The 17,336-nt window shown below is 29.4% G+C and overlaps 2 protein-coding genes across 2 annotated transcripts in view; both read right to left on the reverse strand.

Moving 5' to 3' along the window:
• Window positions 1-4,916: 4,916 nt before the first annotated feature.
• Window positions 4,917-16,873, reverse strand: LOC111689228 (calcium/calmodulin-dependent 3',5'-cyclic nucleotide phosphodiesterase 1-like). The gene is made up of 4 exons (XM_023451710.2): window positions 16,726-16,873; window positions 10,499-10,748; window positions 5,822-6,983; window positions 4,917-5,372 (listed from the first exon to the last, which is right to left on the reverse strand). The coding sequence occupies exons 1-4, from the start codon at window positions 16,821-16,823 to the stop codon at window positions 5,308-5,310; spliced, it is 1,575 nt and encodes a 524-aa protein (XP_023307478.2). The 5' UTR covers window positions 16,824-16,873; the 3' UTR covers window positions 4,917-5,307.
• Window positions 10,619-17,336, reverse strand: part of LOC111689240 (polycomb protein esc) — a 29,766-nt gene continuing 23,048 nt past the window's right edge. The window contains exon 5 of the mRNA XM_023451716.2: window positions 10,619-10,748. The gene's annotated coding sequence lies outside the window, so the exon portion shown is untranslated. The remainder of the gene's footprint in view (window positions 10,749-17,336) is intronic.

Consider the following 17,336-nt stretch of genomic DNA (forward strand, 5'->3'; position numbering starts at 1 on the left):
TAAATACACAGTACCCATATGTGTGAACAACCTACTTTATGTTTTCAAAAAAATTTTGACAGGTTTCCCCTCTATGTTTCTCTATGCCTATAATAAATTTAAGTAAAGTTCTACCAATTCAAAAAAACAAATACGAATAAAAATAATAAAAAAATAATTTTAAAATAAAATTTGAACTATAGAGAAACATAGAGGGGAAACCTGTCAAAATTTTTTTGAAAACATAAAGTAGGCTGTTCACACATATGGGTACTCATATTCAACATACCACCTGTTAGATTTCCCCACAGTCATTTGTCAAATTAAATGTAAATAAATTAAATATTTTTAGTTGTGTATAAAATATCAAAATTATGAACGTATGTTTCCGTATTCGTCTGGATATTCATTTTTTGTCTTGTCCCGGTTATTGCAGTGGTCCCTTCAGGATGGCTGTGGTTTAAACACAAAATTACTAGTTATATCTATTCTGTATAAGTTCGGTGCTGTTGCCGAAAAAAACAGATACATAAGTGAATATGCTTTACGTGAACACCTGTCGTATTGGCCTTATAAGACCACTGGGTAAGCTTTTGAGACGACTCACCACCACAACTTTGTGTTCCTTAAACTTTACTAATGTACTCGAGCTACCTAATCTCTGACCATTGCTTAACTACCGAGATGCAAAAACATCACTTTAATTTTCAAGAACGAATGTGTGATTTGGCAATAGCACCTACAGACGTAATCAGTAGATACACTGTGGTCTGGTACGGACAGAGTAAACCCTAAATATACCCTGACATGGAAGGCAAATTCATTGGTATCACATTTATAAGATACTTACATACATCACCATTCAACTCTGCACACAGACACACTCATTGAGACTAACATCTGAGTAAGTAAGGTCTGTATAACCCTGCATCCATCCCGTATGATATACATTTGACACCAACTCATTTCCAATGTTGTTATCTCAGCTATAGCACCGAACTTATCCCGAATTATAGACTTTACCGTGCACCAGACTTTTAACCAATATTCTCTTCCCGGGTTTAAACCGCAGACACCACGTACATACCAAATGGAATACTCCAATAACCGGGACAAGACAAAGATGGAAACTTAGCCCCGTGGCATCAAATTATCCTGGCAAACAGGGAAGAGTTGGTGTCAAAGGAATAGGTTACTGAATGAATCAAGGGTATATGGACCTCGCCACACCCAAATACTCGTAAGAATGACGAGTGTTTTCTCTTGAATTTGGGTCACCTACATCTGTTTATTTTGCCGAAGTTATGTAAAACTTTAAAAAATAAATGAAAAATTGTTGTGGTGAAAATGTCAGAATATTAAATTAAAATGTCGTTACCCAGCAAACACAGAGTGTTCATGTAAAATCTAGAAAGGTTGTAAATCAAACTATTTTTAAATTTTAAAACTCTAAATCGAATGTAAACGTTAAATCAGTTTCTCTTTTAAAGAACAGTTAATGTTTAATATTAAATAAAATTAATAGCATTTTTAAAATGTTTGATTATGTGTTTGTTAGGTTATTTAAAATATGGGGAATATACTAATACTATCATAAGTTTTTTTACTACTACATTCAATCGACTTAGGTTTTTGACAACAGACTTAGGTCCTTGACAGCAGAGTTTCCGCTCTATATACTCTATGATTATAGGCATCCTAAACTCAATCGAGCGGTAGCAGGGTGCACTTATAAGGTGAAGTCAATTCAACAGCTTATTGATACACTGAAAATAATCCATGCTCAACTTTAGGAAGAAAAAATTTCGTAATTTCTATTTTCGTAAGTTTTACAAAAGTTTCCTGTATAATACGAAATATTATTTAATAAAACCCGAAAGAATTTCGTGATGCAAAACAACAAACGATTCGTACAATGTACGACATATATATTAGGCATGGATTTTTTTCATTGTATTTTTTTAATGAAAGATGTATACAACTGTCAAAATGTACAATTTCGAGTTGGCAAATGCAAAAATATCATTTATTTGCATAGGTATTAATTTAATTTTCAGGATACCAAAATAATTTAAATTTGTAATTAAAAGAGTGATTGATTACATCTATAAAATTCTCGTTTAATATTTATGTATGTATATTTCATGAAAACTTATTAAATTGTAGCAATAAAAAACAAAATTTCTACGCAATAAAACAAGTGTATTATTAGATTATTTTTGAAGTAAAATATTATAAAACGAAAAAAATATGCTGTAAGTATACAACTTTTGTTGTTTCTGTAGCATTGACTTTAACTTAATATTCTATCATGAGTAGCAGTGTAAAAATAAGCACTACACTCACAGCTAGAAATTTAAGCAGGCAAGTAATATTGAAGGACAGTGGAAGTTTGACGAGGTTCAAAAAATAAATGTGCTTACTCGGACTTAATTTTTCGGACTTAATTTCATTAACTTTTTGGAATAGTTTTTGTATAAAAATATAAATATACGTTTAAAAAAACTGTTGATACCAACTAGGATTCGAAACAAAATAGAAATTGTTAATTATCAGTCGGTCACAGTTCTATTCAAAAGTGTGTGTTTAATTCCATAAGCAAACTAAAAGTATTAATTTTTAAAGTTGTGTTATTAGTGGTAGCGCTACCCTAGGAGGATCAATCTTTAGGTAAAGGGTTAGATATTAAATTAAAATTAATCCTCTAAAGTTGTTTTTGAGTACTTAGTTAATTTTGTTTGCTAGTTTAAGCGCCCAAAGGAAGTGGTTTAAACTTGAGCAAGAAATGCAAAAATGAAAACAGCTGATGAAAAAAAAAACAAGTAAGAATGCTATATTCGGCTGTGCTGAATCTTTTATACCCTTTACCATAGTGTATTTTAAACATATTAGTTTTATAAATTTAAAAATTTTCCCCGACTACATTTTTATTAAACTAAAAACTAAACGAAAGAAACAACAACGCAAAACGAAAAAAAGTTTCCTAGGACCAGGTTCACGTTTGGATTCCAAACGTACAAAACAAAAAAGCGTAAAAAACCAAATACATCTACACACACATGTACATCTTTTTCCAATTCACAGAGTTGTTGTTGCTTATTTATCAAAGCATGTTTTATTCCGAATTTCAAATAAAAAATCTCATTTCAAAATATTATTTTCTGAATTTCAAATGGAATATTTCAATTTTAATTGATATTTTCTAAATTATAAATGAAAATTCTCATTTTCAATTGATCTTTCTAAATGTTAAATGGAAAATCCCATTTTCAATTGGAAATTTCTAGTAGTTTTTAAGAGAAATAAAAATTTTGTAATTCGTAATAAAAGACTAATAAACAGAACACAGCCGTAATCAGCTATTTTTTGGATCGTGTCGAAAAAAATTGTTATTCCCTCACTTTGGTACATTATTATGTTGCCAATTGTTGTTAAAACCTGTTTTTATACAGTGGGTCGGTCTCTATGAACAAAAAACAGTTGTGTCAGTCACCTCCTAGGATAAAGATATGTTAATAACATTTCCAAATAAATAAAAATTATTTTGTGTTACGCCTAAAAATACCGCCCTTTTTGTTTTTTATACGTCATTACATATGATATATCAATATTTATGGCTAATCTAATGATTACATAAATAACATATGTACATACGTATAGTTCATTTCAAATAAAAATGTCAAACATTATAAAGTATAAAATTATTACAACAGAATCAAATTGTAAAAAATTCAAAATTTTGAAAAATAAAATTTATGGGTCGATTGTGGATAGCAACCAAACATCCCAGCAACCACAAATTTATAGTTGTCTATTCTGCAACTGAAATTTGTAGCTGTTGGTTTCCGGTTGTCAGCTGTAATTTCATTTCAACTGAGGTTCAGTTGCTACCGAAAATTAATTATTAATTAAGTGGAAAATTTCAAATGTATTACGATCTTTAACACATACTGATCATCAATGATTAAGTTTTAATTACTCCCCCTGCTTTTCCGACCTGAAATTCGTGCTTAACTTTTCTAGTTTTTTAAAAACAATTTCATTTGTGTCACTAAAAACAAATAGTTTTAAAATACAATAAAGAAAAATAAAACAAAATATTAATTATCTAAAATTTTATTTTGTAACCATATTTCGAGCATCATTACCTACCACTGTGCATATTTAAACAAATATTAAAAAAAAAGATATGTAATTATTAATACCAAATAAATGTCTCGAATAAGTCTAAAAATAATAATAATAATTATAATAAAACTGAAAGTACACAACACGCGTTTCACGCTTTTATAGTATATGGCTAATGTATGCGGAATGCTGACGTATTCGGGAACCGACTGCTCCGCTTGCCGCTTTCAAATTTTGGTGAAGGGCAAATATACGCGTGATCAGTTATACACAAAATATTAAAAATCACTTTTGAAAAGATCCCAAATTTATTGCAATATATTTTTTTATTTGTTATATAAATATTTTTTATTTTATGTTTTTGCTGGGAAACCACACTACTCGCTCCACGTTTACGCTTAAAAAAATCGTCTTTTGTCGGTTCACACAGGGAAACTTTTGATTTTTGCGTGTGAGAGAAAGGGAAAGAAATATAAAAAGTTTCCCAGTGTGGACCTTGCGAACAACGCATTTTGTGTACTTTCACCTTAAGGATAATTGTGTCTAATATAATGGTAGTAATAAGTAGTATAATTTTAAGTATTAAAATATAATACATACATACTTTTTTTGTTTGTTTGTTGCTTACATAAAATTGTATTACATACATACATACATACTTACATACATACATACATACATACATACATACATACATACATACATACATACATACATACATACATACATACATACATACATGCATACATACATATGCACGTATTTAATTAATACATATTGAATAATTAATTTTATAAAATTAAGTTGCAATTAGTACACTGTATTTTTTAATTTTTCTTGCATTTTATAATTGTTATATATATTTACAAATAAATTGTTAAACTAGGGGGAAATGCAAATGAATAAATTTACAAAAAAAAAATAATAATGATTATATGTTTATCAAGCGTATTTATGTGGTGTTTTTGTTATTATTTTTAATAATTTCTTATTTTGTTGTTACAGTTATATATTAACTTGTTGCCATAAATTCTTAAAATAATTTTTAATTAAATTATTATTAATAAATTTTGTTCATATATTTTCTTAAAATTTAATATTTATATTTGAGCTTTTCAAAGTGTGTCACATTTTATTTTTGAAGAACGATTTGTTCAAAAGATACTGCTTGTGTTTTGGGGTGGGGAGTGAGAAAACAATTTAATTCTCAATTGCTGGTTTGTCTGCTTCTTCTAATGCTGCTGCAATTGCTCTAGCTTCGGCGTCTGAAAAAAAGCAAACTAGTTATTAAGTTATATGACCTAATTATTACTTTTATATTAAAACAATATATACTTAAATAAAAATTAAATTTTTAAATACCGCGTAAACTATAATTGGAAGCCATATTATTTTAAATACCACATTCTTACTATAAATTAGGTAAAAAAATTTTGTTTTTCAATTTTTCGGGTTTTTGTCTTATTCGGTTTATTCGACAAATAATTAATTGGGGTTTTAAGTTGGCCTGTTAATAACCGGAAAATTCAAAATTATTCGCTTAATCAAATAAGATATAAAAAGGCATATAACAATGCATTTTTATACAACGCTAAAACTAACCTAACTAGCTTTTTGTTTTGAGCTTTTCGGAAGCATTCGTAATAAGTAATGCTATTTGCTTATTCGTCAGATAAACTTTAGTCATAAAATGACAAATAATACTTCCTCTTACCTTTTATTGCCTGTTCCTTCCAAATTTTCTTATTATCCGTTAGACATGTAATCCATGGTTTTCGTATAGTAAACTTTTGTTTAAATGATGATGCCGCTGTACTACTGCTACCACCCCCAGTTCCAGTACCCTGGAGTATCGGCTTATCATCACCGGTCTTATTTTCATTACTCTCTTCAATAGCCTCACATGTTGTTGAGCGATTGCGCAGCGAGTTTTTAGCATTAGAGGTTGGTCCGTCGACAGGAACATCTCCAGCATCTATGCTGGCATTGACATTTTTACACATAGGTGCTATAGGGGCCAAAACATGTTCTAACATATCAGCCATTACCGACATACTAGGATCCACAATAAAATCTATAAAACCTATCTGAGACTCAGCCACTAGGGTATTATTTCGATCACAAAGTGGACTAAATGGTAGTCCCAGCTCACGTTCGAGATCACCTTGACGGAAAAATTCCTCTAACAGTAACATCGTCCAGCGATGATGCAGATTCCATCGTTTGGCAGGATGTGAAATGTCACAACAATGTAAGACCAGGGCCAAAGCTTTCGACTTGTCGATCGTAGCCTCGTTGAGCGTCAATAAATTTTTCATGTTTTTGAGCTGTTGAAAGTGGAAGGACATATCTGTTGACAAAACCATATCTATAATTAATGTTCTTAGCTCGCGATATTCTTCGCGCGACAGATTGGATAACACGTTACAGTCGTCATCTTTGAGTAACCGAAAAGCGGCACTGATGTGATGATTTTCCAAAACTGCACGATCGTTATATAACAAAGCCGTTTCCGAACCTGACATCACATGGAAATTATTGGTGGTGCCAGTATGTTCATAATCATGAATTAGAGCCGCCAAAAGAGTGGCATAAATCTCTAAATCTGTCAACCAGTTCATGAGTCCAGTTTGGCACAACATATGATGTACTGTTTGGGTGACATCAGCCGCATGTAAATTATTATGATATGGATTGCGATAACGACAGTAGCCCTCCTCGATGCGATTGAGAAAGGTTTCCAAAGTAGCGGGGGCGATTTTAAATTTATGTATAATGCCATAACGATTGAGCAAATCATAGCCGATATATTTGACAGGTTGGCCATTAGCTGCTTCTGCCAAAGCGAAAACATCGAAACACCAATCGTCCAAGGTCTGAAAAAAATTAATGAAATTAATTTATTACACACAAGTTTAATGATTTATCTCAGTTTTTTCTGCGGTAACAGAAAAGCATAAAAGTTTTTTTATGCTTTTAAGAAGAACTTTTTACAGTTTTAAATTCAAAAGTAAATCACTTATGTATATATAATTGAGTATGTAGTTCTATTCATTGGTTAAAACTCTGTAACTTTTGAACCGATAGAATATTTCCCCAGCTTTACCCCCTCATTTTATAAAACGAAACTTTTAGTAACGCAAAAAAAATATAAAAAATGCTGAAATATTTAAATGCGAAATAGCGAGATACAAATCCCAAAAAATATGAAATAATTCCTAAGTCGAATAATTATTTGTGCAAAATAACTTCCAATGAAATAATTCCCAACTCCTGTTCATAATCATAATGAAATAAAATTCATGGCGTACAAAGAAAGGTTAAATTTAGGGAAGAATGTGAAATACCCAAGAGTTTAAACACCCTTGCCCCCCGGCCAAAGGCCTGTTGTCCAAGCCACTTACCCTCGGGCATGTTTCCTTGATAAGAGACAAATTTTTAATTTATTTTAAAGGTAAATATCGCATAATGAGTTTTATAATTAATATTAACATATAAAAATTATTGGCTGATTTTTATTTTGACATTATGGTTTAAAAATTATTTTTTTTTAGGTTCTCAGTATTTGCTTACAAAAACGTGAAAACATTTTTACATACATAGTGCAATAATTATACATTTACTGCCTTATTCATAAACATGTATCAAAGGTTTATAGAACAAATTTTGTACGAAAATGTGATTTATAAACCTTTGATAAAAGTTTATGAATAAGACCCTTAAGCTATAAACCAAATTAGAATTATTTCAACTCATTTCATTGTCGTAAAACCATAAAAAAAAATAATCTGTGTAAGGTGTGTGGCTAAAGTTTTTTGTTGTTATACCAGCAGATATAGGACAACATAATAATGGTCTGTTCTTCTAAATGCGAACGAACAAGTATTTTCTAGTTTTATATTGAAAACAACAAATATAAATTTGTTCGCATTTAAGGGCCCTTCAGACGATAACACTTTACGTACGACAAGTCTAATGAAAAAGTAAAATGAAATTCCATCCGTACAACAAAAAAGAGAATAAAAGTCGTATGATTTATATTTTTGTGTTTACACGATTGGTATAAAACAATAAAAAAGTAAGATGGAAACAGCTGTTTCACTTTTTTATGTGTTTACATAAAAATACATCCCTGATCTAATGCTACCTGTATTCAAAAAATGAAGAGAGCCATACGACTGTCAAATTTTCCATTTGTATTCCCTCTCAATGTGTGATGGTTTCATTACATATTGCGTTTAGACAATCCCATCCGTTCTATTCTACACAAAATTTTGACAGATCATATTACTTGTGTGATCGTGTAAAGCCTGCTTTAGAGAAACAGGCAGATAATTGCAGATACAGTGGTGGAAAAAATAATAGAAACGACCTTATTTTGCGGTAAAAAATAATTTTTCTAAAAAATTATCCGTTAGAATTTTATGTTTTGTATCTTAAACAAAAGGTATTTAACACTACTTTCTTATGATATATGGAAAAAATAATAACATAGTATTAAACTGGAGACATGAGCTAATATTTCTTAAGCGGCGTTTTTGTACTTATTTTAAAAATTTTAATTGTAAATATCTAAATATAATGTTGCTTCGGTTTTTTATGTTAACGTGTTTTTTTTTTCAACGACTGGTTGACCATATGAGCTCTGACGGCTGAATTGGTGCCACGACTTTTGAATTTTTTTAAATAAAAAGTTAAAACAGTGAAAGAAATTGCTTAATATTTTAAAATACTTAAAATATATTTTTCTTGAAAAGATTTCGAGACGAAGAAGTTTCGAGTTCGCTTACAGATAATGATAATCCACCGATTTTTGGCCCCGATTTTGAGCAATATTTACCATTTTGCAACTCAACCCGTTCTTAGTAGTTAAAAAGGGACTTAAATATAAAAGTATCTTGATGGGCAGGTAAAATAAGTGGAATTTAAAACTAAAAAAAATATATATATAAATATATTTACTGAAATGTGCAAACACTTTTTCCTCTAAATTTTGAGAGCAAGAATGATTCTGCATTAAATGATCTTGTTAATTTATTAAAAAGTGTTCGTTTTGAAATAATTATTCTATCTACTTATTATCATTTAATTTGCCTTTTGGTATATTAAAACTCACCAAAATTTAACAAAATTGTTATCAAAATTATAAAGTAATGTATTTTGTTTTTGTAAATTTGTTAACTTGGCACTGAGAAACATAAAATTGAGGCTTTATAGTGACTATTTAGTTCATGTATCCAACATTAAACTCAAATTTGCTGATAGGGTTAGGTTCTGCCATACTAACATTCGATTCTATGTATACATATTTTATGTTTTAAAACACAACACAAGTTTTTTGTAATATAATTTTTTATTAAGGGTTTCATTCGAACTTTCAAAACCCTCGTAAACTGTCCGTAAACTGTAGTCGGTGTCCAAAATACCCCAAATTAGAAAACCCTTTCGCCCGACCGAAATCACTCCCCACGACATAACTCCTTAAAACTAATATAAAATAACTCCCTAAAAGTGAGTAGGGGGGTGATACGATTCAAAGTCTGAATATCAAAAAATACTAAGATTAGTGAAAATTATTTAAACAGTTTTTTATTGTTGATCTGTGTTATTTATTTTATTTTCACATTAATGTTTTTTATGTTTTCATAATTATATTTGGTTAGTATTTAATTTTTATACCCTACACCACTTTAGTGGGTTTGTGCTGATGTTTGTAATTCACAATAATATTGGTCCTATATCCTCCTTAAAGTATACCAATCGTCTTAGAAACATTTAGCTATGATCTTCATGTAAAATTTTGAAAAATTGGTACATGATCTTCTATCACAGGGACGTAGCCTATTGAAAATGGTTAAGATCGGTCTATTATTAAATTCATAATTATGTTTAATACAATTGTATCTCGCAAAATGGCTGCAAAAACATGTTCTATACTAGCCTTTTTGACCCTCATGAATTTTATAATTAGAGGCCTCATTTTACCCTTGCCCATATAAAAAACCGCTTCAAAATTTTACTTAAATCTCCATTTTTGGTTAACAATAAATGAGACAAAGTACAATTCAACTAATGCTTTATTATAAAAACTAAATCACATATTATTTTTGTACAGGCCACCCTACATTTTAAACTTTCATATATGAACAAGAACCTATAGAGTTGTTGCAAAAATTTTGTGTTTTTTTCTATCGTAAATAAAACATTCGTATGATGTTTTTTTTTAAATTTAGAATTTGAAGTCTCTAAAATATTGGCCTGATTTTGGACAAATATATTACAAAATTGGACAAATATACAAACATGTTAAATTTCGTGTCGTACAATTTCGTATTTGCAAAACCTTTAAACAAATCTTAAAGTAAAATTATTTTTTATATTATACTCTTACCTTAAGTACTTTGACTACTTCTGCTGGAAATTGTAACAATGCTGTACTTGATACCTTGCGATAAATACGATCCACAAATATACCAGCACGTATAGCATGTGCCACCGAACGGAATTTGGGTTTCTCATCGTTTTTTTTGCGTGTTGTTGCCAATTGTCGTGTAAATGTTGAAGCCAACCACTCACGAACTTCTGGCGGAACAGCATCCGGTTGCACTTCAGAAAGTTCATCATCTTCATCGGCAAGACGTCTGTTGATGTTTGGGGATTCCATCAAATTTCATTATTGGATTTGATGTTGAAGTTTTGTTAAAAAGGAAAGGAGATTTCATGGATATTCAGGTTAAGAGTACAACAGGAAGGAGGGAAAAAGAAGAAGAAAATGATTACAATCAGTAAACGAGTTTTCATATATGTTTCGTAATTTTAGTGTTATTTTTAAATGGCTTGAAAGGAATACAGCTTCAAGTACAATAAGAAATAAAATACAAAAAAGTATAAACTAAAAGTGATCTTAAATTGAAAGAAAATTTTATACTGTAAACAAAAAATATGGTTCTTAAAAACGTACATACATACATATGTATATTTAAAGGAACTGAAAAAATTATAATATTATTTTCGATTTTGTGATCATAGCATCTTTGCGAATATAAAATAAGAAATTCCTTTTCCACATAATTTACTAATATCTATTGAAAAAAGAAAATGTTAATAAAATTTTGTTTTTATAGTGAGTGCATTTAAAATTATAGACCTTTTATTTACTGCATTTATTTATGTATGTAAGTGTAAAATTTTGTAGGGGAGATTGAATCTATAATGAATGTGCCAAAATAAAAAACATGCATACATACAATGTAGGTATATGTATGTGCAAGATGTTAGTGTATAAAAGATAAACGACATTTCACATGCTTTTCCTTTAAAGTTTTATTTACAATTATTAAATGTATATTTGGTATTTGATTGGATTATATATATCTATAAAAAGTGGTGTATATTACTTTTTCCATGCATTAAAATAACAACTGACCGTCAATATCTCGTATAGCATACATGGGGTTTATGGTGACTTGAAGCCCTTCAAGTGAGACTCCAAGACGATGATCTATACCAACTTTTAACTATTAAAAATAGCATAGCTTGATAATTTTTTTAGTAATTTTCCTGGCCTAATACAATTAAAATTGAGTTGCCACATCATATGAATTTTTGAGATCTGTTTTGCAAATGTATTTACATTATCGAAGAAATGTTAGAACCATACACTTATTAAATAGTAATAGAAGTTCATATTAAATTTAACTTTTTATGGGGAGTCGGGAAAATTTTACAAAGATCCAAAACATATATACCTTATAGGGTCTATGAGCAATATCTCGATTTGTTGCGAATGGAATGAGTAAAACAATATAATCCTAACATTTTTAATGATGGGAGTACAATTATTAAATAAATTAAGGAAATTAATGAAAGAAAGAATATGTTTTGTAAAATTTCCTCTAAAGTAATTCCAATTATTAACCTTTTGATACTCTTCACCAATTAAGCCTCATTCACACGAGCAAACAAGTAATATAATCTGTGCAAATTTTGTGTAAAAGAGTACGGTTGGGATCGTTTAAATATATATAACAATATATAATGAAACCATCAAACATTAAGAGATAATACGGATGGACAATTTGAAAGTCGTATGGCTCTCTTCATTTTCTGAAATGATTAAAAAAACAATCAAATACAACAGGGATGTATTTTTATGTAAACACATACAAAAACATGAAACAGCTGTTGCCATCTTACTATTTTATTGTTTTATACCAATCGTGTAAACACAAAAAATTAAAATCATACGACTTTTATTATATTTTTATACCCTTCACATTCGTGAGAAGGGTATATATAAGTTTGTCATTCCGTTTGTAATTTCTATAATATAATTTTCCGACCCTATAAAGTATATATATTCTGGATCCTTACAGAAAGCGGAGTCGATTTAGCCATGTCCGTCTGTCCGTCTGTGTGTATGTTGAAATCAGTTTTCAGAAGACCCCAGATATCTGCGAGATCCGAATTTTTAATAATTCTATTGGAAATACGGTCGAATAGAACGCTATTTAAAATCAGTCCAATCGGTCCATAAATAACGAAGATATGAGTAAAAATCCGAGACCACCTCTGAAAATTTCATCAAAAATTTAGATTTTTCGTGCATGCTTATGCAGAAATAATAAAACAACAAAAACAAAATGGAGCATCAAACGGTAAATTGTTTTGTTATTGTAATTGCTTGTTAATAAACACAAAGCAAAGAAAGAACATCACGTAACGTTACGTTGTCATTGGCTAGAAATATGAAATTAAGTATGTAGAGCCTGGATTAAGTGAGAACCTATAAAAGGGGACTTTCTGGTACTTTTTCGTTCTTCGAAAGGTATTTTTTGATATTTCTATAATATTGAACCTAGAAACATAAAATTAAGTATGCATGGCCCGGATTAAGTGAGGACCCAAACAAGGAGAGTTTTTGGTACTTTTTCGTTTTTCTAAAGGTACTTTTTGCAATTTCTACAATATTGAACCTAGAAACATGTAATTAAGTATGTATGGCCCGGATTAAGTGAGGACCCATAAAAGGGGACTTTTTCGTTGTTCAAAAGGTACTTTTTGCAATTTCTACATATGAACCTAGAAACATTTAATTAAGTATGTATGGCCCGGATTAAGTGAGGAACCCATAAAAGGGGACTTTTTGGTACTTTTTCGGTTCTTCAAAGGTACTTTTTGCAAATTCAACAATATTGAACCTAGAAACATGTAATAAGTATGTATGGCCCGATTAAGTGAGGACCCATACAAGGGGACTTTTGGTACTTTTTCGTTTTTCAAAAGGGACTTTTTGCAATTTCTACGATATTAAACCTAGAAACATGTAATTATGTATGTATGGCCCGGATTAAGTAAGGACCCATAAAAGGGGACTTTTTGGTACTTTTTCGTTTTTCAAAAGGTACTTTTTGCAATTTCTACGATATTAAACCTAGAAACATGTAATTAAGTATGTATGGCCAGGATTATGTGAGGACCCATGAAAGGGTACTTCTTGGTACTTTTTCATTCTTCAAAAGGTACTTTTTGAAATTTCTATAATATTGAACCTAGAAACATGTTATTAAGTTCGTATATCCCGGATTAAGTGAGAACCAGTAAAAGGGGACTTCTTGGTACTTTTTCGTTCTTCAAAAGGTAATTTTTACAATTTCTACAATATTGAACCTATGAACATGTAATTAAGTTTGTATGGCCCGGATTAACTGAGGACCCATAGATGGGGACTTTTTGGTACTTTTTCGTTCTTCAAAAGGTACAAAAGGCTTTAAACACATCATGGTGAAGGGTATATAAGATTCGGCACAGCCGAATGTTAGGTATACGGATGCAATTTCTAAATTTCTATTCTTTCATTAGACTTTACGTACGTAAAGTGTGATCGTACGTAAGTATGTTTAGGATGTGCACGGTTATGCCTCGATTGTCCGTGATTCGAATTACTTTGATTCGAATAATTTTAATGTTTTTGCAACGATTAGCCAGGATTGCATCTATTATGCTTTTATTATATTTTTCGGTTCTTGTAATGTAAATTATTATAAAAAGGGAATCATATACATAAGTTCGTATACGTGTTTAATATATGTTGGCAATTTCGTGTCAAGTGACCTAGATTTTAAAATCGATATCCATCGATTTAAATGGAATTTGCATAAAAATAGCTATCTAAACTCATTTGGACAATTTTTTTACGACCAACAGGTCGAACTTTGACCCCCTCGTGACCGATAAAGCTGAAACTTTGTGTCCTACTAATCAATAGTATTTTTAATAATAAATATTTCTGAACTTTATGGAAAATTTTATCCAAATCGATTTTTTCAGTTGGGTCACTTGACAAGAAAATCTTAAAAGTACGAAGAGTTAGCATTTTTTTCAGAGATAAAAAGACAAATAAAATTCTTAAATATTGACGGCAATGTTAAGGCAACAAAATTATTTATACTTATTGACGATACTCAATACTGGTACTGGGGTTATCATTCGAATAAAAATTATTCCAATAATCGAGGAAAAATTACATTTTTATTTAATTTAAGGTTACTCTTTACAACTATTTTATTAGTATTGAATAAAAAAATTAGGTAATAAAAACACTAATTTCTGATATTTATATACAATACAATAATATTGGTTCTATACCCACCTTAAAGTATACCAATCAACTCAGAATAATATGTTTAATATATTTGTATCTCGACAAAAAGCTGCAAAACCAAGTTTTATACAAGACTTTATGACCCTCACGAATCCTATTATTATAAGGCCACATATGACCCTATCTACTATGAAAAGCCCCCATCAAAATTTAATCTTCCACAATTTTAATCCTCAATATATCTGGAGAAAGGTACAATTCAACTTAAATGCTTTATTATGACAACTAAATCACATTTTATTTTTGTAACTATAATATCTTACTTGTTTTCATTGTTCATGTTAAAAAATTAATGTTACCTGATTTCAAAGTAAAAAGCGTTTGTTTCTTAAAATGTTTGCAATAAGCGAAATATAAATCAATATAAATAAAAATGTAATGCTTGTTAAAATCGATAAACTTAGGAATCACAGGATCTTAGAGGGATAAAATCAGTACTTTGTTTAGTATTATTGGATTGTAGGCTAGACACAAATGTACACTCTAGAACTGCCAGACAAAGATGATCGGTGGATTAACGTGATAGTGCACTGCGCGTAAACAATAAAGTATTTTGACTATACGTTTCTGTTTGACAAAGAAATTTTTTCTAGATTTTCTGAGTTGGGTCACTTAATACAAAATTTTCCATATGTATAATCCTCAGAATACGTGAGAAGTTTTATGTTTGTTTTGATTTAAATTAGGTCAATTATATCGAAGACGGAGAAGCGAAAACTTTTAAACTACATATTATATATTTATAAATTTTAATTTGCCTATGTAAAATTTCATAAATTTTAAGAAAAAACTTTATCTGATCAATTATTTTTAGCAAAATTAAGCAATTTGTTTGTTATATCGAAGACGGAGAAGCGAAAACTTTTAAACTACATATTATATATTTATAAATTTTAATTTGCCTATGTTAAATTTCATAAATTTTAAGAAAAAACTTTATCTGATCAATTATTTTTAGCAAAATTAAGCAATTTGTTTGTTATATTTTAATTGTCTACCATAAAATGAAAAAACTTGATATTAATTAACGAGATTTTTGATAAAATGTGAACGTATTGTTAATTTTTTAGGTCAATATAGAATTTTTCTTTCTAAGGGTTTTTGTTCATTTTGTTAATATTACTGTACTATTTTATTAAATTTATAATTATTATTCCAATATATATTAGTGACAACTTTTAGATATTTTATTAGTGATACGACTAAACTTGCGACATTTCTTAACCGATTTTTATCCAAAACGAATTTAAAATAATTTGAGTTTTTGGAAATTTTGCATTAACAACATTACGGAAACCCCATCTATTTGGGGAGTTCAGTGTGAATTTTTTTTAGAATTGTATAATAATGATTCTTATTCAATAAAGCTAACACTAAGCTCTATCCTATCCACACTAAGTGTGGAGACATCGCCGTATACAACTATAGAACTATTACAAGCAAAAAGCATGATTTTTCCACCTCATATTTTTAATGTTTTATTTATCTTCTTCATATATGAACTTTGAGCAAAATAAATGAGGAGTTCAATGGTTTTCCTTGGAAACAAGCATCTTGAACATTGCAACAATATAATATTATAATATTTTTTCACGGGTTTCCCAATTTACACAATCTTTATTTTTAATTGGAAAATATAAATTCACTTTACCTGTTTTTTTCTAATTTTAATTATGAACAAAAACAATATTTTCTTAAAAAGGTAGGCAAAAACATAATACATATTTCAATAGTGTGCATTATTTTTATATATATATTTTTTAAGCAGAAATCACTTTCCTTTCAAAATCGTAATAAAACATTTTGTTTAAAAGTCCGCTTTTAAAAGATTTGTCTTTTGTTATAATTTATTATTTTCAATATATAATGAAACTATATATATGTATAAAGAAGAATGTATATATACATACATATGTACAACTTATATATACATTGTATTTTTTTTTTTTGCACACCTTTTCTTGGTCTCCTTGGCACGGTACTGTATGATAAACTGAATTAGTTCAACTGTTATAATACTATTGCGGCTATTTTGGCGTGTTAAGCGACTCATATCGCCGCTGAAGGATTAAAATTTAAGACACGAAAATTATTTTATGTGAATGAAATTCTTTCGTTTTTGTTGTACTCGTAGCACTCGTCGTCGTCTTGCTTTTACACGTTTTGTTTGTTGTTGTTGCATAAAAGACAACATAAATTTTGTAGGGAAGAACATGTACACTATGCCCAACTTAAACGTACATATCGTCACCTTAACATAAAAAAGTCGTATCTATATTTATTTAAACAGCTATTATTTGTAAAAAAAACACTTTTTTACTTCTATTCAAAAAACAAATGTTAGATACATCTTTTTTATAGTAAGGTGACGACGTGTATATATGTACATTAGGATGTATATTAAGATTTACTTCTGTAACATTCAAGTCAAATAGGATCCGGAAAATTTTCTAGAAATGTGTAAAACTTGTTTATTCCCACTTTTATTTTTTGGAAATTTTCTTTCCAAACAGATATAAAAAATTAATAGTGAAGTCTAGTGAAACAAATTGCATTGTTTTCTAAT

This window comes from Lucilia cuprina, chromosome 2 (genome assembly GCF_022045245.1).
Source record: "Lucilia cuprina isolate Lc7/37 chromosome 2, ASM2204524v1, whole genome shotgun sequence".
NCBI classification, from domain to species: Eukaryota; Metazoa; Arthropoda; class Insecta; order Diptera; family Calliphoridae; genus Lucilia; species Lucilia cuprina.